Here is a 23,429-nt window from a genome sequence, read left to right on the forward strand (position 1 = left end):
CTGCGGGGGCGACAGAGGCTTCCCCTGCCCCTCCGGAGCCCCCGGCTGCCCCCCAGGAGCCGCCGCCCCGTGTGCCAGTGCACGGAACAGGCACCAGCCTGAAACTGGCGGCACCAGTTTGCTGACCCCTGTTTATGTTTTGTGACTGGCACTGGAATTTTTTGCATCACGTTAGGCAGGAGCACAGGGAAGCACATCTCCCTAGGGCTTGTGATTGCATTACAATGTCAGAGACACAGACCCCTTGCTGAGAAAGGTCTTGCCAACGAGACCTCAAAGAGCCAGCTGTTCAAGGGCCCCTTTAGACCCAAAATGAAGAAGTTCCCCACCAAAGGGTTTGTACTCCACAAGTGTCTGACAGCTCTGAGTCACCTCCTTGCTGTTCTTATCATAATCACCATTACTAGGTTGGGCGGGGGATATTTTGAAGGTGCCTTTTAATGTGTCATCACAACTAGTCCCTGCAATAACCAATGAGTAACAGATCAAGTATAATGCATGCAAGAATTCTCCTTTTTCCTAAAGGAGAGATGTCTGCTGGATTGGATACTGACTGCCCTGACACGGAGGCAGCAGATCACCTCCCAGCACCTCCCAGTGCTGCAGCCCGGTTTTAACTGGCAGGCAGGGGCTGTGGGGTGTTAGGACCATCAGACACAGGGATCTGTTCCAGGGATATTCCCTGTGACCACACACCTCAGGGTGTGGGCAAATGCCAAGACTTACACCCTGTCTTGCAGAAGAGAGGAGGAGAGGTGGGGACTCACTTCAAAACAGATACTTAAAAAACCTTCACTTTAACAAAGCCTCTAAGTATGTCTTGGCAGGCAGGGAATGACCACATGGAGATGGTGTTCACAGAATCTCACTGAGCTCTACACTCGCACTGTTTTACTTTATTAGATGTGGCCCTAGATACACACAGGAGGAAAGAAACAGAATGAACAAAACGTCCTGTGCACGGTTCCACTAAGTAGTGCTGAAAAGATTTCAAGATGCTCCCACTGGGCACTAGGGGTTCATAGCCCTCGTACAAACTGCTGTGGGAACACACCAAAGTCCAGGTTGAGTGTCCCACTGCATGGAGAAAAATGGGGCACAGGATTTTTAACACAACTATTTCTAATTACAAAGACGCATTGAGAGAAAATCATACTTTTAATAGTTGTTGCTGACAACATCTTAAACCTCAAATATTTCTGGATGGAACTGCTGCCAGGTAGCAAAAGTTGAGTTATTGGGAAATCCTTTAGATTGTAGTGGAGAGGAGAAGTTTCATGCTACGTATCAGGCAGCTGAAGTTCAATGGGGAGGAAGAGCCATGTCCCTCAGAACAAGAAAAACGTTCTCTCTCCAACACACTCGTACTCCAGGGACTGGGTTTCTTCTTTACTATGAAGAAATATTGTTCTGTGGGATTATCTGGTGTTAATAGAATTGCTTGATGATTATATAATGGCAGTTAGTTTATAATGTATAATTATGAGTGAGTCATACTCCTCAGACAGATCTTCCAGTTTTTCCCTGTGTAGAACTACAGGCAAATAAAATTTTCCAGACAAGACCTGGCTACAGGTAGAAAGGATCTAAGGGGGTTCACCACCAGTGAAGCACAGAAAAAAGTGTGTAACAGCCTGGTTGTCCCCCCACAAATGTGCTCAGAAGCCTCAGCAGTTTCTCCCAAACACGTCAGTCCAAAGGAGGCTGTAAATGCTCAGAAAAGGTGGTGCCATGGGAGCTGGTAGGAGCTCAGCCCACACACCCACCCCCGCACCATCACCCCAGCCCGCCATGGAGGCCATTTCAGCCTCACCTCTCACTGCTGCCACACACCTCCCAGAGGAGAAAGACTTCATTCTCTCCCAGTCTCTCTCTCAGCCAATGCACATCAGTGTTACCACAGAGCACATGATAATTCTGCCATTTAAGGGCACTGGGGGAATTCATGCCCACACTGGGTGTGCCCTTCAGACTCAAATATCCACCGTCCTCTTCTGGGCAGGAGCTGGCACCAGTTTCATCACAGGAAAAGGGAAGAGGCCTCATTGCAAACAATTATGGTATCATCCTTCCCCAAGGCATCTTCCTCCTCCTCTCCACCCCCTCCTGTTTTGGCTGTGACCTGAATACTGTCAGTCACTGCACAAGGCCTGGTTCTCCTGAACACCACTGCACTCCTAGCCTTGGGGGCTCCCAGTGGCTGTAGGTTCTCACCAGCAGCTGTGGCCAGTGGAAAAAGAAATCTGTATCAAAACAAGTCCTGTGTTTTAAGTCTCACCTTGCAGTTCGATTCACACCTCCTATTTTATACCAGTGTGAGAGGCACAGATGATCACAGCTTCTCAGAGGTATCTCTAGCAGAAAAGAACCCAAAAGAGCTCTCTAATACTCATAACCAACACACCTGAGACTCTGCCAAGACACCTGGCCCTGGGAGCAGCCAGGGCCAAGGATGCACAACACAGAGTCTGTACGAGATGTTCAGTGACCACCCCAGGCTCCTGCCTGTCACACTGCTCAGCCTGAGCATGGCCAGGGCTGCCTCAGCCCCTGCCTCCTGCAGCAGCTGGACTTTCTTCAGCTTCATCCATCTGCCTGTGACTGAGACCAGTGTGGTCAGAAGGTGTCAGAGACTGGTTCCAGCACTGGCAGCCCACTGATGAGGGCGGGTAGAGGAAAGTGAATTCAGATGCTCTGCTGGCTCTGAGTGTCACCTCCCTGAGGGATGTTGGGCAGCTCAGGCTGGGCACTGCCAGAGGAGCCTCCACAGCTCCTTGTGCTGTGCCCTCAGCACCACAGGGTGTGGGAGCAAAGGGCACTCCAACTGAGGTGGATGTGCCCTGATGTGTTTGTGGAGCAGCAGCCTGATGCTGCAATAAGCAGCCCCAGTCAGGATTTCATAATGTTTCCTTCTTCCATTTCACAGGTACTATGAGAGCTCCTTGCAGTTCCTGCACAGTTTATTGAAATCTCTCTTCTGTAAAGGTCTTCCCAGCCCATCAGGATATCTTCTGCATCTTTATCTCTAGATTGTGCTGGAAACATTATCTAAGATCATCTAGTTAGCTCAGTATGCCTACAAATTCCTGGACAGTCCTATGAGACACAACTGCAGAAAAAAAGATCCTCTCATAAACCATCTTCCATCTTACAGCAAACTTTGAAATAAAACATTCTTTCAGGAACCAATTGTTCTGTAACTTCTGTCACTGATCCTGACAAGTCATTTCCAGATACACTGAATCCATCAGGATTCTTCATTTCTAAGGAGCTAATCTTCACTCTTGAGGTATGTTGCCTGCACAAATTCTACGGAACAAAATGGCATCAAACCTACCTTTCCTGTATTAAACATGGTGCTGTAAAGTATTGTCCTAGTTTGAGAGTGTTGCACACAACCATTCTCCCTGATACTCAAGCTATCCCAACATGTTCTTTCTGTGAATGGAAGACATGAAGCTTAGTGCACTGCAAGGGATGACTCATACAGAAGATGTAATAAGCATCTTTCCAGACAAAAAAAAACCTTTCCCTTTCCCTTTTCTGCATGGAAATAAATCCAGGTACTTACAACATGGGTATCAGCAACTGGAAGGCAATGGCTAAACAGACTGTAACCCAAGAGTTTCATGAGCCTAAGTTGATGTTAGTGTAGAGGACAATTTTATGTACTTCAAGAGAAAAGGATTTCTCACTGAAACAAGCTGAAATTATGACTCAAGACTCCAGACTCCACAGAGATCTGCAATGAACCATTTAAATTTCTACAAGCCTGAGAAGGCCTTGCTTCCTCAGACATTTCAGAAACAAAGTCTAGAAGAAGATGGAACTTCAGGTGTGTCCTACTGTGTGGGTGGGGATGTGCTGGGAGGGGTGTTTATAAAAAGATGTTTCCACAAACACTTGCTATAAGCAATAACAAACAAACCTCTAAATTAGCAACAAGCAAGTCACCAAGGCTGAGCAAGAAAAGAGTAACATCCCAAATCAATTCAGGTAGTTGGATGTCACACAACTAGTTCAGCCTACAAAGAAGACAGCAAACAGGGTACATTTTGCTCAGGTCCCTGTGCGTGGGAAGGACAGACGTGAGGGGCAGCCAGGAAAGACATTTCAAAGGTTTTGAAGCTCAGTTTGTTGTAAGAGCTCAGAAGAGGGATACTCAGCTGAACTATCCACTGCTACATACTTGAAAAATGTACAGTCTTAAAGAAGCAGATGCAAGATAGCAAATAATTCCTACTTTCTGTCAAGCTATGTCCATGAACGGAAAAAAACCCTGAAGGAAAAATTCTATTTTGATGTGAATTTTACCGACTTAATCACAAAACCAGGAACTTAATCTTCCTCCTCCAAGTAAGTATGTTTGTACTTGCACTGCAGAAGGAAAACATCCTGACTGAAATGTTGAATTCCCTTCAGGAGTGAAAACACTCCCTTTCACATTCACAGCTATGTCAGGAGGGACCAGCCCAGAGCCAGACCTTTCCCAGCTCTCTCAAGCTGTAACTGCATTTGGTCTGAGCACACAGAGTTATTCCCTGCAACAACATCTCACTCTCCATTTCCATACATCTTTACACAGAGCTATTTTCCAGTTTTCAAAACTAAATTGTTACTTATAATTGTAGATGTCTGTCTGCCGTCCCTTGCTGACACATAGGACATTTGCCAATGTTCACTAAGGTTTTATGAGAAATTACAAAGCCATCAGAGGGAGGTTCAGTGCACCTACAAACACAGCCTGCCAGATGTTTTAGGAAGGCATAAAGCAATTAAAGGACTACAAATAAGGTGCATACAGAGTAAGACAGCCAGAACCAGAGCCTTTTCAAATATCACTTAAGTATAAAAAAATCAGCTGGGATTCTTTGACCAATATCTGAAAGGGCACAATATCTGAAAGAGCACAAGGAATGACTATGTAAAAGAGAGACAGGACCATCCATTACTGTCCCATATAATGGTGGTTTTATTGTTGTGCTGAAAGACATGGGAACAGGATGAGGTGAGTGGGCTGAGTTTAATTCAGATGACTGTAAGGCAGTGGACTAGATCACAGAAAAGATCTGCCTAATTTAGAGCCACCCAGTAGAAATTATATGTTTTGTATTAACAAACAAATGGTCACAAACACTTTGAGTATGGGTTAAGCTTCCTCACTCTGTCAAACATTTCCCTTTGGCAAATTACTCTTGGCAGAAAAACTATGGCTTGCAAATGCACATGGCAAGGGGTACTCCCTCCGACGGTGACACCCACGACCTTGGGTATAAATGCAGACCACGCCGGGTGGAAGTTTGAGCTATGATTCCAGAACAACTGTGAGACCAGCTTTGAGTTTGAGCCGGAACCATTCGCTGCTGCCACCATGAGCTGTGGCTCTAAGCAGACCTCCAAAAGCTGCCTGCGAGGGAGCAGCAGCAGTGTCAGCAGTGGTGGGGGTGGAGGGAGCAGCAACTATTCTTCTGCCTCCTCAAGAGTCATCACTTCCAGGACAAGCGGTGGTGGCAGGTTTTCTGGCAGCAGTTGTGGAGGAAGCTCCAGGAGCAGCTATGGTGGGGGACCTGGTGGTGGTGGTGGTTATGGAAGGATCAGGCACAGCAGTTACGGAGGAAGGATGAGTAGTGGCTATTATGGAGGGGGAATGGGCTGTGGCAGCATGGGAGCAGTCTTTGGGTCAGGTGGGAGTGGGTTTGGTGGTGGTTATGGAGGGAGCTTTGGTGGAGGTGGTGCTAGTTTCAGTGGTGGCTTTCATGGAGGAAATATGGGAATTCTCTCCAACGATGAAAAGCTGACCATGCAGAGCCTTAACGAGCGCCTGGCTTCGTACGTGCGCATGGTCAGGAATTTGGAAATGGAAAATGCTCACCTTGAACAGCTCATCAGGGAGTGGTACCAGAAGCAAGGCCCTACTGGTACCAAGGACTACAGCCACTATTATGAAAAAATTGAAGATCTTCAAAATCAGGTAGGATGTTCTTTGTCAGAGAAGTGTAAGCATGGACAGATTTTTTGTGATTGAGTAAAATGTTTGAGGCAAGGATACATCTAAACTCACTGAGTGCCTCTCTGGAAGTGCTTCATGTGCTTGAAGTTCTGCTTTCTGTGCATGTACCCAACAATCTCCAACCAGAGGTGGAGAAGCCATGCACATCCCTACAGCACACCCCACGGACTGCTTGTTGGCAGTGACTGCAGACTCTCAAAATGCATGTAGCAGATTTCAGAGCATAGGAAAAATGGTTCCAGTCACCCTCTGGGTGTGCAGTGCCTGACATGTGGGTACAGCCCTTGGCCTGTGGGCATGGAAGGTAACCCAGAGCTATGGAGCTGACACCAAGGCTCTTGACAGGACTCTTGGACTCAAAACAGTTTTTGCAGTTCCACTGCTATTTTCACACAGGTACTTCTCTGTTTCGCACTGGAGATGACCTTTCCAGATCTCTGTATGCAGGAAGTGCTGTTCCCCTCAGACACCTGGGAATTATAACAGGAAGATCACATTCATATTTCTGTCTCTTGTGCAAATCCAAGAGATTGACAGGGGAAAGTTTCCTCAGCATAACATCTTCTCTTCCAGCTTATGACTGCCACTGTGCAAACCCACAAGGTACTTTTGGACCTGGATAACACAAGGATGACTGTAGAAGACTTCAGGACAAAGTAAATATATATTCCTATTTTCCAGACACTTACTTCCATTCTTCTACTTTTCTCAAGTGAGTTTCATAAATTCACTCCAAACAAACATCAGCCCACAGGGAATAGGATTCCTCCTGGTTTCATGGCAGTAGAAATGAAATGCTTTGTAAGACTTCCAAAGTCTTCATTGTTTCTGTAATGATCCTTTAATTAATGAATTACACTTTAAGTACTGGTTGCTGATTTCGTAATTCTGCTGGGTGAGAGACGCTGTGTGCTATGAGACACAAAAGCAAACACTGAGCTGCTGGGGTACGTGACCTTTCATCAGCAGGCAGCAGGAGAGGACTGAGCAGGGCTGACCTCTCTGTCCTGTCCTTGGTGCAGGTTCGAGACCGAGAGCGGGCTCCGGCAGAACGTGGAGGCTGACATCAACACCTTGAGGCCCCTGCTGGACAACCTGACTCTGAGCAAGACTGACCTGGAGATGCAGTTTGAGTCTCTGAAGGTGGAGATGATTGAGCTCAAGAAGAATCACGAGGAGGTAAGAGCCAGCTCCTCAAAATGCAAACTGCAATGGAAAAGAAGATCTGACAAGACTGGCAATGGAGGCAGGTGTCACATGTCACATTCTCTGCAGGAAAAGGTCCCTCCTGCTCTCCTGATGTGCAGCAGCTCAGCAAGGGGCCCGGAGCCCTCCTGGCTGCAGGCCCAGGCTGCTCAGGGCAGCTCTGAGCACACGGCTCCTCAACAAACATGGGCTGGGAAGTCAAGTCCAAAGAATTCCAGCAAGAAAAAATCCCAAACATACATACACACATTGTCAAGAGTATTCAGGAAGGATTATGATGTCAGAGCAAGTTAACTGACCTCAAAACTCTGGCAAAGTAATTTCAGCATTTTTGTTTATTTGCATTGGGCCTGGGTTGTCTCTGCAGGAAATTAAATCACTGCAAGCACAGTCCAGTGGAGATGTGAATGTGGAGGTGAATGCTGCTCCAGGAGAAGATCTACTGAAAAAACTCAATGATATGAGAGAAGAATATGAGAAAATTATCCAGAAAAATCATGAAGAAGTTGAAAGCTGGTATGAGAGCAAGGTAAATGGTTACAGTGTGCATGTTCACATGACAAAAGCAAACCGAAACCAAGTTCTGGTAAGAACTTCCTGTGATGAATGACACTTTGAACAACATTCATTGTTTTTAGGATTAAAGAGTAGAATCCCATTGATTAAAATAAAGGAAATAACAAGTGGGCTTGAACTGCACTGGCAGAGCCATAGAAACAAGTTTAAATAGCCCCTGAACAACAGGCAACCCTTGTTGTCAGATGCTTCCATGATAAATGACAGCGCTGACATTGTAGGCAAAACTCAAAAACTCCAATTCTGTATATTAACTTTTCAGATGGAGGAAGTGAGTCAACAAGTCCACTCAAGTGGTCAGGAACTGGAGTCAGGCAACCAACAGATCTCTGTGCTGAGACGTGACTACCAGACCCTGGAGATAGAGCTGCAGTCCCAGCTCAGCATGGTGGGTACCCACTGCTCTGACCCTCTGATCTGCAAAGCACACAGAGTTGCTGGATTGACAGACCAGCTCCAGGGCGCTCCCTTTAATGGAGATGGTGGGTGCATCTGATACCATTTTCCTCATCTGGGGCAGGAGAATCATCTAGTCCTGCCACACTCCCATAAACACTATTTTTCTTTCATTCTCAGATACAGTCTTTGCAATCCAACCTGGAGGACACGGAGCGGCGCTACAACATGCAGCTGCAGCAGATCCAGGCCATGATTGGCCCCTGGGAGGAGGAGCTGGCCAGTATCCGCTGCGAGATGGAGAGTCAGAACCAGGAGTACAAGATGCTCCTGGGCATCAAGCCCCGCCTGGAGCAGGAGATCGCTCAGTACCGGGCCCTGCTGCAGGAGGGACAGCAGGACATTGGGTACGTGCATTCAAACTGATTAACATCCTCTCTGTGCAAACAGGTAAGATGGAAGTAGCAATGTTTGTATTAGGAACTAGAGTAACTAATTAATCATCAACATATTTCCCACAATCACAAGGATTAATATGAATCTGAACCTTAGGTGGCACTGCACAAACTGGGAAAAAATGTGTCCAAAGTTTTTAGAATGATATTTTGCTATTTCTTCTCCCAAGTATAATCAGGAAGCACAGTTATATAGGAAATGAAAAGTAAGCAAGAAAATAAATGTCTTTTATAAATACTCAGTGTTCACAGCTTGAAAGACCTATAAAGCCTTCCATCGTCTTTCTTTTTCTTCTTCTGTGCAGACCAGTTAATGTGTCCTTAGGATAGCTTAAAACAAGTACAGAAAAAAGTCCCTTCTCAGTCATTCCAGGAGCTTGGAGGGAGTCAGAAAGTGTCCTCAATGCAGCCGAAGGGATGCCAGACACTGGCCATGCTGCTGTAAATCTTACACACACATGCCCTTCCCTCCTTACAGCATCTCACAGGGAGGATCTGGTAGTGGATCTGCAGGAGGAGGAGGTCATGGAGGAAGTAGCTGGTCTTCTGGAAGAGGAAGTAGTGGAGGAGGAAGTAGCTGGTCCTCAGGTGGAGGAAGCAGTGGAGGAAAAATTGGAGGTCATGGAAGAACTTCCTCTTCTGGAGGTGGAGGAGGAGGGAGCGAAGGAAGAACAGGAGAGGGAACCTCTGGTAAAACTTCGGGTGGAGGAGGGGGCAGTGGTGGAGGAGGAGGGGGCAAATCCTGCCTCTCCCGCTCTTCATCGTCCCAGTCTGGCAACTCTTCTGAAAGCCAAGGTAAAAACCGGAATAAAAGAGAACATCCTCTATTCACTTTTCTCTCTGAATAGCAGGAAAGGATAAGACAAGTTCCTTCCTTATTTGGAAATCTGGAGATATTTGTGCTGTTTTTCCCAATTGTGTTTTAGGTCCACTCTGACCTTTGTTCTTAAACAGCCACATACAAACACAGTGGTTTCTTCACAAGGGACTCAAATGAAGAGGATATTATAAAGAGCTGTGGCAAAAGATGTGTAGAAAGAGGAGATGAAGGGGGGAAAAGAAAAATACTGCCCAGTCCAAAGGGAATTAGAGAAATCAGTAATTTCGGAATTAAGCCAAGTGTTGGGATGTAACTGATACTAAGGGGGGAAAGAGGTAAACCAGGGTAAAATAGTTGGAACACTCAAGATGTTTAAAATCTAATCAGCAAAATCCTGAAATAGCAAAAGATGGGGAGTGACGACAAGATCTTCCCCATGTCTGATTTCATGGCTGTGGTTCCAGGAGCTGCTGAAAACAAGAGGCTCTGCCTGGAAGGGAATAAAACACTGGAAAGAGGAGCAACAATGGAGGAAGTGTCTGAAGCCATAAAAACAATGAGATCAGGTAAGGCTCCAGGTCCTGGCAGCATCTCAGACAAATGCCTGAGAACGCTGAAAATGAACAGGAAGTTATATTTTTAGAAAGGTTCTCTTCCACTTCTGATTCTTTTTTTTTTTTCAAAAGATGGATACTGATCCTGCTTTGAGGCTTCCACATATTCCTTCTTTTACAGGAAGTGATAGGGAGTGACCTCAGTTAAAGATGCAGTCTGTCTCACAAGCACGTTGGTTTCCATCACAGTTGGTTATAGCAGCATTGGCTACAACCAGAAGGCCTGAAGCATCAGTATAGAAAGGAAGGGCACTACAAGACTCTCTTGATGCTGAAAACAAAGGCAGGAGTTTTGTAAGAACTAAGAATTTTTTGTAAGATTTGGTGTAGGGGAGATCTAATTTTAAAAAATTAATTGGATTTTCAAACTCCCCCATATAAATTTTCTCCTTTGATCAAACATCCTGGCTTACTTGCAACAGTCCTGTGAGTACTAATGCTTGGGAGGCAAGATTCTGGTATGTGCCATCCACCTTTATCTTACAGAAGTTTGATGTAAATACATACACACACGTAAATACAGATTCTAAGTTAATCTGTATCTGATTTCTGCTATTACAGTCAGTTGAGAATTGAAGTAGGTCCATATATTTAGCATGCTAAGGCTGCAAACACACATGCTTGAACAAGTGTTAAGTCTGACACTGCTCTAACCTTTCCAGAAAGCCTGGGAAACAATCTAGGCCACTGAGAACTTGCAGTCTGTGAGTAACCAAAATGCTGAACGAGGTAACACTTCAAAGAAATTCTTGCTTTCCTTCATCTTTCGGCAGGGAGTTTTAGGAAGTCTGAGGAGTGACTGGCGACACCAGCACCTTCCACTGCAGGACCTTCCCACTGAGCCCTTGGACCAAGCCCATCCCCAGTGCACCCGGCGCTGCCAAAGCCAGAGCAAACCCTTGGCCAAGCTACTCAATGCTGTCCCTCCAGGGCTCACCAGAGCTCTCTGGATGGCCTGCCTGCTGCTTCCATCTGAATTTCTGTGCCTAATCACTGTTATCTGAGTTAATCTCTACCGTGATTGGTATTCTTGTGCAGAAAAAAAAAAAAAGCACACAAAAAACCCACTAAAAAAAAAAGCTAATAAACCTTTGCTTCTCTCTGATGCAACCTGAAAGCCACGTCTCAGAGCAATTTCCTTTAGTGGACATTTTTGTTTGAATCAGTTACAAATATCAAGCCCTACCTGTGGAATACACAACAACATCTCAGATTATGCAGAAACCCCAAAAGTTTGCAGCAGCATATTCTCCATTTGAGACTGAGCCAAACTTTGAAGAATACAGAACAGGTACAATGTTCTGGTGGTCTCTGCAATGGGAAAACCTAAGTCAAAACCCCTTCTTTTCCGCTCTTGACTTCTGTCAGGGAGGGTGGGTTTAAGGAACTGACTATTCCCTAGAAAGCCTCTTGAAAAGTTTTCTTAGTTTGTCACTAAAATGCATCATGAAACTTTTCTCATGGAATTTAAAGATGGAAATTCTCAGCTCCCAGTGCCAAAACACCCCTGAACAGAATTTGAATTGTGCGCAATTAATTATCAAAGATGAGCACATTCTGAGTGCTCCATGTTTGGGAAGACATTGGATAGCGAGTGGGTACAAGTTCAGTAACAGGATATCCCTACTCTGTGGCAGCAGTTATCTGTGCTGTAAATAAATTCATAAAGCTGGAGTATGAGCCATATGGTCTTACAGAAGGAGGAATCCACGGGCAAGTTTCATGGATCAGAACCCTGCTCGGGGGGGGTTAGGCCCTGCTGCCTGGTGGCAGCTCCTGGCCTCTTCAATGGATTTCCGCTTCAGGGCGTTTCTCACCTCTAAGTATGGGCAGGCACACCTTCTGCAAAGCAGACTGGCAAATTATTGCTAATTAGGACATGATTTGTCAAAATGCAGTGGTAGGTTAATAGAGAAAATTTATATCCGAGAGAAAGGATTCCCAAAGCAACTCTAAGGGTTGCCTAAGAGCAGAGGGACTGCTCACAGTAACAAGGCTGCAGATGCCCTAGAAGACAGACGCTGAACTCTTTGTTTCCATGATGGCAGGTTTCCCTCCTCTGCCATGGGAGGGTTTGCCCTGCCCACTCCCCTGCTCTGTCCTCCCGGTGCTGCTCATTTCTGCTGAGGCTGATGCAGGTGTGGGGTTGGTGTGAGCAGAACTGCGGGCTGAAGTGCTGGAAGGATTTTCACTTGAAAATAACTCAGCAGGGTCAACATGACACCTGTTCCCTAATGCCCTCTGTATCCCTTGCATTTCTAGACTCTGCTTCAACACAAAGGGAACCAGGTGGGAGCATTGCTGTTGTTCTCCCTTGTTTTACACTCAGGAGTTTTGTTTTCTCCTCTCTGAAGAAGGCATCACCCTGAGGAGAAGGTTGAGAAACACAGAGTGAGTGGGAGACTGTGGGAACGAGAATCCTGAACACCCAAGTGCTCGGCAGATCTGTGCCAGTGATTCACTGCATTGCCCCATGCCAGGCTCTCAGCCAATGGGATTAGTATTTGAAGAGAAAAAACTTTAGATTTTTATTTTTTTTTCTGACCAGTGTCTTTATTGGGGTCTGAGGAACTGGCTGATCTCCAAGAGGAACTGCTTTATGCCTGCACACACACTGATATCCCTGACCTGACTTGCTACTGTTGATAATGTTTGCAGGGACACTCACCTCCCTCATGCTGCAAAATCACCTACTTCATTTTTAAAACCCTGGCAGCATCAAAGCTCACTTGTCTCCACATCACCAGCTGTCCCCTCAACCTGCTTCCTCTGCTTGCTCTGCTAGTTTTACACTCTTGCTTTCTTAGACCTGTCTGTTCAGGATATTAAGCTAAGAGCCCAAACCAAAGAAGACTCCCAACACAGGAGCCCTGCTTCTCATATTTCCTCAATGGCCCTGCCAAGTGAACCCCAGAAATGTTTCTGCTGGGTTCCTGCTTCCTGGCTTTTCCAGGGGCTATGCTGGACCCTGCTGCTCTGCACCACCCTGGCAGCTCTGAGCCTGCTTCCTGGCTTTTCCAGGGGGCTTTACAGGCCAGCACAGGACCTCTGCTCTGATGGCAACACCCAGGAGGCTGTGAAGGAGGTCAGATACCCTTTGTCGGAGGAGCAGCCTGGCTATGCTGGAGCCTGCTGCTCTGCACCACCCTGGCAGCTCTGAGGACTACTGAGACCCCTTGACCCCTGTCTTCTTTCAAAAAATACAACTTACTTTCCGTATTTTTACTGCCAGTGGTCTAAAGATCCAGCATCCATGCATATAACCTTGCAGAAGAAATTCCACTGAAACAAGTCCCTGTGAGAGCAAAGCAGAATGAAACTTGGAGAGGTGGAAGTGTGGGAAGGAGAAACCCCACGGCAATATGGCAGCTCAGGGCTGTGTGGGAGGGACAAGCCCCACGGGACACAGCAGGCAGGAGGACACGACGTGTTGTCCTGTGCTGAGCAGCTCTGCTGCTGCTTTTAGTGCTCACATTGATCTGTTAGAATCACAGGGAGAAATAAGTAAAAATTCTGAACAATTATGATAAATAATATAACATTATTATTACTACATTTACTACTCAGCATTGACTGTCCTGTCTTCTCCCTTACCTACAATCTCTGCCTTTCTTTACCAGGTGTTCTCACCATGTTCCTTGCACAGAATCAGTTGGTATCTATAATGGAAATACGCTTCATAATAAAATCTGCTCTATGTTACAGTATGTGACAAAATAAATCCAAACCACCACCAAACTTAAAAAAATGTCTACTTCATCATGGCATTAGTGCTCATTACAGACAGTATGAAGCCTGGATTTACATGGTTTCTTACCATATCCTGGGATAAAGCACCAGTTTAAGCATTCTTTCCTTTTTTTTTCATTTTGTACCTACAAAATCTGCATCTAGGTTATCACTGGCACCTGCTCACTGAGAGTACAGACTTGTCATAATAATAATGATGGAAAAAAATAATGTGGAGGAACAGAGCTAGAAACCCAAAACTCCTGGAAAGCAGGAGTAAGAAATACAAATATTGTAGTGTCAGGTGTCAAAGCTTAGTGCTTGAAGTGGGACTTCAGTGATATCAAGAGTCGTGAGGAGAACCTGCACGTTCTGTTTGCATGCAGTTGGTTGGGCATTAACCAGCATAATAAGCTTTAATTTTATAAGCACAAAATGTTGCAATTCGGATACTTATCTAGTGTTCCTGCTAGTGTTCTGAGAAGAAAATTGTGGTGCCTGTTGGAACAAGACCTTCAGAACAGCCTTAGGCAAAAATAAATGTGTACACACACTGCTGTTTGGCTTCAGTATTCCCAGAGAAATCCATTTGTCCATTTGAAGGCAGAGATGAAATTTCAAAACTGTCTGTGCCTTTATTCTGTTGCTCTCTCTTTTGTTTAGCATTAATTGTCAGCCCAATTAATTTTCAAATGCTACCCAGGCTATACTCACAGGCTACACAATTAGTGAGCAGTTTGCCATCTCACTGCTGTGTTGGGGGGAGGAAGGAACCAACAAATCTCCCTAGAGCCCATCTCAGTGTGAATGGTTTCTGTGGTTTTTCTTCACTTTTCTGAGGGGTAACACACGTTGCTCAGGCAGCCATTTGCCTCAAGTGTTGGAGATTTGTTATGATGATGATTCTGTGTGACCAACCAAGCAGGGACCAGATCCCCAGAGGCAGGAGGCACAGACAGGATTTAGGTGCACTTTGACTGGCTGAAGTCCAAAGCTCTGATTCCCAAATCCTGGGTCAGTAGGTATTTACTAAATCTTACATTTTGACAATGTACAAGAAGCTGGAGGGTACAAAAGCCCTGACCCAGGGCTGCTACATCCAACTGCCAAACAGCCCGTGTACATGTTCAGGATCTGAGCAACAGGCATTTTTCCATCAGCTCATCGGCACAGTCATCCTGCACAACACAGCACTATGAGAGTGTCAGAGATTTTAAACTTTGAGGGCAAGCTCCCTGCTGCCTTGATAAATCTAATCTAAGTTCCTTTGGAAATTACTGTGATTTCACTAGAACATTATGAGATACAATAGGAATGAACAGCAAGCACAGACTCCTAGGAGAATCCTCTTTCTCACATAAATTTCTGGTAAGAGCAACGGGAAGATATTATTAAATAGACCAAGAGCATAAACTCTAGCACTTGCCTGAGGCATGGCATCAGAATGATTTTGATTGAAAGGGAAATGTTTTAATTTTTCAGTGCATAGCCCCAAGAGTGAGAACACATTTTCTCACTGCCTGTTCTGAAAGCAGCAGCTCCAGCCTGTTGTAAAAGTCTCCCAGTTTTGCTCAGCAATTCAGCAGCATGAACTGCTCACCGTTTGCCTGCATTCTCATGCCAAGCATTGCTTCTCTGATATCTATCACAGAGGCCTGATTAAAAGGAAAACAATAACAGAGAGACAGTGTGAAAGAATGTCAGCTACACTTGAAATGTGGTGTGTGCCGAGCTTAACAAGAAGGTGTCACCGTCTGAAAACATCCAGCTGCTCTGCAGGGTGAGCTGTGCTGGAAGCTGTGGTGGGATCTCCTTGCTCTGCTCTGATCTGTGCAGCTCTGTCAACACACAGACATTAATGTTCAAACTATGCATTACAGATAGGAAAGAGATGAGAAAAGGTCCTAAAATGGTGGGTTCCTTTTAGGTAATTCCTTAAATTATAAACTTTATGTCATCCATGTCATACTTCAGTGGAAAGCACCAGAGAACTAAAATTTGTGAAGGCTCTTTAAGCAAGCTTAGAAAGGCAAAACAACATTACAAAGAAAAAAACATTTTGCATATAGTAAACTACATCTTTCAGCACACAGGAGGACAGGCCAAAGCCCAGAAACTATTTATGCTGCTGAGATGCCACTACCATCCTCCAGCTGTGAATCAAGGAGAAATTACCACATCGTCAAGCTACTTGAAATCTTTCATCATCTTCTAACCATGGAGTATATCAAATAGTGAGATAAAATCAAAGAGCTTTTGAAAGGGGTTGCATAAGCACCAATAAAGCAATACTGGCAAAAGCACAGTGCAAAGGACAGGACAATGGATTCTATCAGAAAATGTTAATTTCATGTAGAAAAGAACATAAACGAAGAGGCAGAAATACAGTTTGTAAAAGGATCCTACACATGGAGACTGGCAGCAGTGTGAGAACCAGCAGCAACACAATCAGCTTGCAAAGCAAGATGACCTTTGGGAGGCAAGGCCTGCACTGCATTGTCACCTACCTGAGGCCTTGGTGGTGATGCTGAGGAAAGGGCAGCATGACAACAAGAAAGTTCTTTGGTGTGCCCCTCTTTGTTCCCTGCACCGAAGGTTTAGGGGGAGATGACTACATTTCACAGATACCCTAGAGGCGTTAGAGGATCAGTAACCAGGCCCAGAGGAGGAAAGGCAATGAAGACATTTCAGTAACAGCACAGAACTCTCACTGCAGAACTGCACACCTTCATCCAAGGCAATGGATCCCTGCCATCTGCTGGGGTCCATCTGCAGCAAGACCCCAAATGATGACAGCTTTGCTCTTTTTGCAGGAAAAAATAAGATGTACATTTATCATAAAAGCTGGCAGTGCAAGAGCTGAGCTAAGTGGACGCTGAGGAAATGAGATTCTGCATTTGAACAAGAATATTGAGTTTTCAGTGAGGATAAAGATGACACATAAAAACACAAGTGTGGTTTTGTAGGTGACAGGTGGAATCAGGTTCAGCTGGTGCTGCTGGCCTAAACACCTTTTTCTTACTGATTTTTCAGTACAGTATAATTTCCTTTGTGGTCTCAACAGTCTAATTTCAACTGATTTGTGTAAAAAGCCTTTCAGCTTTTCTCCCAGGATACAACTCCAGATTTTCAATGATATCTGCATTAAGAGCTGTATATATAATTACTCTATCACCTGTAATATATGGCACAGTAATAACAGAGAATGAACAGCTTTATATTAAACAAGAAAAGGTAGAGTATAGGGCATTGTCTGCAACACTACAGCTTCTACTTGTGCTACAATTGACTTTATAACACAAATAAAGTATCCTTAATCTTCCTATTATTTTAGATTAACAGCTCTTTGGTGAAAAAAAATCCAGGCTTCAAAGTCTAGTGTGCTGTCCTATCACCTCCTTCAAAAAGGAAGGACTTTTTGCTTGAAACAGACTTCTCATATAAAGATACTCTCTGAGTGATGGCAGGGATACACAAGTTGGACAATCTAAACAGACACAATACAGTATTTTTAATAAAACTCTTGCACTATTACTTTTAGCAAGAAGAGATCAGCACTGCAGAAGATCTTAAGTGCACAAAATATAAAAGAGCAAAAGAGAACAGTAGTCTGCTAACAGCAGCTACAAAAACCTTAGCAAAGAAAGCAGATTCATAATTGAAGAAATAAATGTACAGCCTAACATGAGAGATTTGGGACTTATCTTCTTTTAGGGAAGAACTGAGCACAAAAGTTCTCTGTAGAGCTCCATCAGGTAGGTATACATGATTTCAACAAGATCCTGTGTAAAGTGACTTTTCCACTGTAAAGCAGCTCCAGGCTGCATGAGGCAGAAGATCCCATTCCAGAAAAAGTGAAATGGCCAGCTTGCCACCCTGGAGAAATGAAAGGTTCGGTCTTAAGCAAACACCACAAACCCACCAATGGGCTAGATTGCCTGAGATATCAGTACAAAAATATTGTTCAGCAAATTATTCTTGGCACAAACAACAAGATTGGTAAATGCCCTGGGAAAAGGAAACACCCAGATGGTGACACCCACAGTCAGAAGTATAAATAGAGAGAGCTGGAGATGAAAATGTACAGTCCTGAATCTTATCAGGCTGTGCACCTAAATTTGGGATTGTGGTTAGACTCTCACCTGCTGTCACTATGAGCTGTGGCACTAAGTCTTCATCTAGCACCACTAGAATTAGCAGTGGGGGTGGTGGTGGAGGTGGTGGAGGGGGTGGCAGCTCTGGAGTACGGAAGTCTGGTGGATACTCCTCAGTGTCCACCAGAAAATATACCTCTTCTGGAGGAAGTGGAGGCTTTTCTGGGAGGAGCTTTGGTGGAGGAGCTTCAAGGAGCAGCTATGGAGGGGGCTTTAGCAGCGGCAGCTGTGGAAGGATTAGCCACAGTAGCTTCGGTGGGAGGATGAGTGGTGGCAGTTATGGAGGAGGAATGAGCTGTGGAAGTATGGGAGGAGGATTTGGATCAGGTGGGGGTGGTTTTGGGGGAATGGGATGTGGTTATGGAGCTGGCATGGGTGGAGGTAGTTTCAGCAGTGGTGGATACAGTGGATTTAGTGGCTTTGGGGGTAGTGGTGGCTTTGGTGGTGGTGGCTATGGTGGAGGTGGTTTTGGTGGAATGGGCTTTGGTGAAGATGGTGGCTTGCTCTCCACAAATGAAAAGCTGACCATGCAGAACCTTAATGATCGCCTGGCTTCATACTTGGATAAAGTCCGACACTTGGAGGAGGAAAATTCTCACCTTGAACACCTGATCAGGGAGTGGTATAAAAATCAAGGTCCCACTGGTACCAGGGACTACAGCCATTATTACAGAACAATTGAAGAGCTGCAGAACCAGGTATGATGTGATACTTAAATCTGAACAGATTCTCACTTGAAGGGCATTCCCTCCTGCAGCAACGCTCCCCTCTTTGGGGGGACGTCCTCTCCTTTGCTGTAGCCAGGACACAGGCTGGAGATGACACAGCCTGGCCAGCTCCTCTCTGCTGTGGGGCTTGTGCGTGCTGGGGCACACCTGCCTGTGGTCAATGGCAGATCTTTACTGGTGCACCCACTGGGGGGCCTGTCCAGTGCTCCCTTCGAGGCTGTGCTCTTGTTTGTTCCATGCTCTCTTCCACAGGAGATGTAATTACTGCTCAGTTGTGTTGTGCTGCTGGTGGCCACACTAACTGCATCTTTTTGTGAGTACACAGGAGTCAGTGTGCATTTAGTCTCATTCTGACCATCAACAATTTAATAGTTCCATATCTCCTAAAGGATTATGGTTGTTGCCAAATGCAATGGTAGTTATGTTCTCTCACTGTTTCTGGAACATGAGGAGTTTATTTTGTTTTTCTTTCCAAAAGAGGAAATTGATATTTGTTTTTAATGGATATTTGTAAACCAAAATTCATAGCAAAGATACTTTCTTTTAGCTGGACAATAAACTCTCCTCTCTAGCTCCTGCAGGACTAGTCAGGCTTGACATGACCACAGAGCTGTTCTGAAAGGTGTTTCTGCACAGGGATCCCTTCCCTCTCCCTGCATGTTGAACTGAAAAGATATCTGAGCAAATAAGACCTGCCCTCTCCCTTTCAGATTGTTGGTGCAAATGTGGAACTGAACAAGATCCTCCTTGACATTGACAACACCAGAATGACTGTGGATGACTTCAGATTGAAGTGAGTCTTCCCCTTCCCATTTCAGTCCATCTTGCCTCCCTTCACCTTCCATGAGTTCATATTGCCAGTTCTTCTTCATAGATGCTGCAGCCTCCTGGCTCAATGACAGAATATACAATTGTTGGGAAAAGCATTCTGAAAAAGACTGTTAGCCTTTCACTGTTATTTTTCTCCAGGCAAGTTACTGAACTGTGCCATTTAAAGCAGTACATTTTCGGTTTCTCCACCCTTGTGTGTAGAGACATAAGAGTGCTCCTCAGCATATAAATCTCACAGAGATAAATTCTACTTATATCAAACAAACCTATTTGAGATGGAAAGAAAATTAGGTCCCTTCTTTTAAAAATTAAGTGATAGGATTAAAGTCCAAAAATGTACTGATGAGAACTGTTCACAGTCAGGATGACAAACAAAGGTCTGGCAGCACTTGTACCACCTTTCCTGTCTGTCATTCAGGTATGAAACTGAATATACTCTCCACCAGAGTGTGGCAAGTGATATTAATGGATTACGTCCACTTTTGGATCAACTGACTCTGTCCAAATCTGACTTGGAGACACAGTTTGAATCTCTAAAAGAGGAACTGATCTATCTCAGGAAGAACCATGAAGAGGTAAGTTTCTCCACACTTTAAAATAGTAACTAACAAAAACTCAACACTGAGAGAATTTCGTGGGGATTTCTTCCACTAACAGTAACCAGATTTTGGCCACTGGCTTTGATAATCTCATGATAATTATACCATCTGGGTTTATTTTTAGGAGTATGTAGCATCCATCACTGCCGCAGCTGATGTAAAAACACAGCTAGGTCAACATGTAGCAGAAAGAGACCAGCAAAATGCAGGGCTTTCAGTCCAATGGATGGTTTTGTTGATGAACTCATGGAAGGAAAATCAGATAGAATATATGGAGGAGTCAAAAGAAAATATTTATACTACCTGCAAATATTTTTCTCATAGATATAAAAAATCCATAAAAGGATTTTCACAAAGAGCAAGGTGCATCAAATTCCTTATGACCCCAAGGAGAAAATACCAGGGTCAATGTGTGCTTGGCTACTGGTCACTGTAATGTTTGCTTTAGGAATGGCAGAATTATTCCCTCTCATGACAAGGTCAGATGAGGGCACCTTTGCAGGAGCAACTGGGCTGTGTGAGGATTTGTGTCCTTCTGTTTTCCTGTATTTGAAGTGATAACATTTCTCTTCACATTTACCCTTTGAGAATCTGGTGGGATTTTTTGTGTTGTTGCTTTTTTTTTCAGGAAATGAAAGGACTGCAATCACAATCTAGTGGTGATGTCAGTGTGGAGGTCAATGCTACTCCTGGCATTAACTTGATGGAAAAATTAAATGCAATGCGTGTTGAATATGAACGGCTTATTGAGAACAACCGGAGAGAGGTGGAAAGCTGGTATGAAACCAAGGTAAAGCACTGGGGGTTTTGGTTACTAAATCTTTCACAAAGAACTGGACCTATTTACATCCAGCAGAGGGAAGTGAACTTACCAAGTATTATTGAAGGGATATTCACTTTAAATTACTTCAAGCAGTTTAGAGTAAAAGGTCAGTTCTGGAGTGTTAAGGGTATGTGGTAAAGCCTGTAGAAATGGAGCTGCAGTGGGAAGGTGAATTCCTCAGGGAGGCCTGCTTTCTCCAGGCTTTTATGATAACCCCACAATGTTTTCTTATTGTCCAAAATGCCTCAATTTTGTATGTGAATTTCTTCAGATGGAAGAAGTTAATCAACAAGTCCACTCAAGTGGCCAGGAGATACAATCAAGCAACCAACAGATCTCTGAGCTGAGACGTGAATATCAAAGCCTGGAAATTGAGCTGCAGTCACAAATCAGCATGGTAAGTAAAGGTACCTGCCTCTGCTTCACCAGTCACACAGGCTGTGAGTGCCTCTAGAATGGATACACCCAGAAATCCTCCATCTGTTAAGAATGGGATACTGGATTACTTATCTGCAAAGATATGCTCCTTCCTGGTTTGTGAAGATCTCCAGTTTTCCCACAAAAATTAGTTAAACTTGCCACATTTTCATAAACACTGTATTTTGTTTTCCATTTGCAGGTAGACTCTTTGCAATCCAACCTGGAGGACACGGAGCGGCGCTATAACATGCAGCTGCAGCAGATCCAGGCCATGATTGGCCCCTTGGAGGAGGAGCTGGCCAGCATCCGCTGCGAAATGGAGAGTCAGAATGAAGAGTACAAGATGCTCCTGGGCATCAAGACCCGCCTGGAGCAGGAGATCGCTCAGTACCGGGCCCTGCTGGAGGAGGGACAGCAGGACCTTGTGTACGTAAACTGCCGAAAGAACAGCTCTCTGGAGCCCAGGGCTGCTGCATTTGTCACAAGGACAGGAAATAACAGTCTAGGTTTGCCAAACAGATTTTGGACTGAACTGAGGATAATTCAGCTGTCTAGAGTAGTTGCCTCCCAGGTTTGAGATACTACTCATTTCTTGGCAAACCAGTTCAGTACCTAAATCACATGAGGAAAAATTCTAAACCTCTTTTGGAGCTGGACAGGGATACCCAGGACCAGAGCCCTACCATGACCCTGGTTCCTGAAAAAAACAGGAACTGAATGGAGAGAAATCACCTTGGAAATGACTGTAGGCATAAAAATGACCATAGTTATCCAAACCTTCATAAAAGCCTAAGTGTACAATTCTCTGAAATTTTAAGCTGCTTTAGTTTCCCTCTAGCACTGAGCCTGGTCCTGCTTTGTAAGTGGTTCTTTATTTAGGTGCAAGAGCAGCTAAAGCTTCATTTTCTGCCTCTCCAGTTTGGAGCACAGTGCCACTGCACACTGATAAAGCAACAACGCCAAATCTTGCAAGAAACATATGAGCAGAATGTGGGAAAAGCAAATTTCCCACTGAATGTGCATTCAAGCTGAAATTGAAAGGGAGGCTGAGTTTTGGCCCAGCATCAGTTGTCACGCTGATCTGTGCTAAGTTCTAAACAGTCCAGACAGGAGCAGTGCAGGCTCCCATGCAGTTTCTGTAGATAGATTTCCTTCTGAGATAAAAAATGCATTTGATTAACTTTATTTTTCCTTTCTCTCTCTTTGCAGAATCCCAGCAGGAGGAATGGGAGGAGGCATGGGAGGTGGTAGAATGGGAGGTGGTGGCTATTCTTCTGGAGGAGGAAGAGGAGGAGGAGGTGGTAGCATGAGTGGTGGATATGGAGGTGGTAGCATTTCCTCTGGCAGTGGAATGGGAGGAGGAATGGGAGGAGGAATGGGAGGAGGAATGGGAGGAGGAAGTAGCGGAGGAGGAATGGGAGGAGGAAGTAGCGGAGGAGGAATGGGAGGAGGAAGCGGAGGGATGGGAGGGGGAAGTGGTGGTGGATGCAGTATTGGAGGAGGAAGGACCTCAGGAGGCATCAGCAGTTCCCACTCCTACTCTTCATCTTCCCAGTCTCAGTCCTGCAGGAGCGGTGGTGAAAGCCAAGGTAAGAATTGCTGTACGGACACAATGTTCTCTGAGCCCCACCCTTGCTAATTTATAAACTACATCCACATACTCTTCTGGAGCTAAACAATCCCAAGGATAAACTAAAGTTTCTGGAAAAGTTACTAAAGTTACTTTTATTAAAAATTCTTTCCTATTTGTGTGCAAAAGATCAACTCTGATTAAGAAAAACACAATTTCTATTCAGTTTCATGGGTACCATCAGCTGATCATATGGTTAAACCCCCAGCTGTTTTTTCACCTCTCCCATTCTTTGCAGAACCTCGTAACTCCCAGTGCTTTTGTACCACCTGAAGTTTTCCTGCATGCTTTTGGAATGCCCATGGTCACTTATCACGTTATCTTTTCTGTCTGCTATCCTGGTGCCTCAGAGATTGAGTGCTGGTACTGAGGAAATGAATGCTTGCCTTGTTTCTGCACAGGGTATGGAAGAAAATCATTTGACTAAGGACGTACATT

General features: G+C 44.8%; 2 protein-coding genes across 2 annotated transcripts; both read left to right on the forward strand.

Annotated features, from left to right (window-relative positions):
- The first annotated feature begins 5,371 nt into the window (after window positions 1-5,371).
- Window positions 5,372-10,876, forward strand: LOC104385671 (keratin, type I cytoskeletal 14-like). Its single transcript, XM_009994154.1, has 9 exons — window positions 5,372-5,971; window positions 6,584-6,666; window positions 7,033-7,189; window positions 7,584-7,745; window positions 8,055-8,180; window positions 8,369-8,595; window positions 9,122-9,436; window positions 9,920-10,029; window positions 10,851-10,876. The coding sequence occupies exons 1-9, from the start codon at window positions 5,372-5,374 to the stop codon at window positions 10,874-10,876; spliced, it is 1,806 nt and encodes a 601-aa protein (XP_009992456.1).
- Window positions 10,877-17,959: 7,083 nt separating this feature from the next.
- Window positions 17,960-23,418, forward strand: LOC104385673 (keratin, type I cytoskeletal 13-like). Its single transcript, XM_009994157.1, has 9 exons — window positions 17,960-18,658; window positions 19,399-19,481; window positions 19,938-20,094; window positions 20,747-20,908; window positions 21,213-21,338; window positions 21,561-21,787; window positions 22,571-22,659; window positions 22,720-22,950; window positions 23,393-23,418. The coding sequence occupies exons 1-9, from the start codon at window positions 17,960-17,962 to the stop codon at window positions 23,416-23,418; spliced, it is 1,800 nt and encodes a 599-aa protein (XP_009992459.1).
- Window positions 23,419-23,429: the final 11 nt, after the last annotated feature.

The sequence above is a fragment of the Chaetura pelagica genome, unplaced genomic scaffold, assembly GCF_000747805.2.
Source record: "Chaetura pelagica isolate M959 unplaced genomic scaffold, ChaPel_1.0 scaffold963, whole genome shotgun sequence".
NCBI classification, from domain to species: Eukaryota; Metazoa; Chordata; class Aves; order Apodiformes; family Apodidae; genus Chaetura; species Chaetura pelagica.

Excerpts from the sequence above, each read along its gene's own strand:
- LOC104385671 (XM_009994154.1), top strand. The coding sequence starts at position 5,372 with ATGAGCTGTGGCTCTAAGCAGACCTCCAAAAGCTGCCTGCGAGGGAGC. Across the intron at positions 5,972-6,583 it reads TTGAAGATCTTCAAAATCAG|CTTATGACTGCCACTGTGCA; the intron begins GTAGGATGTTCT and ends CTTCTCTTCCAG. Across the intron at positions 6,667-7,032 it reads GTAGAAGACTTCAGGACAAA|GTTCGAGACCGAGAGCGGGC; the intron begins GTAAATATATAT and ends TCCTTGGTGCAG.
- LOC104385673 (XM_009994157.1), top strand. The coding sequence starts at position 17,960 with ATGAGCTGTGGCACTAAGTCTTCATCTAGCACCACTAGAATTAGCAGT. Across the intron at positions 19,482-19,937 it reads GTGGATGACTTCAGATTGAA|GTATGAAACTGAATATACTC; the intron begins GTGAGTCTTCCC and ends TCTGTCATTCAG. Across the intron at positions 20,909-21,212 it reads AAAGCTGGTATGAAACCAAG|ATGGAAGAAGTTAATCAACA; the intron begins GTAAAGCACTGG and ends GAATTTCTTCAG.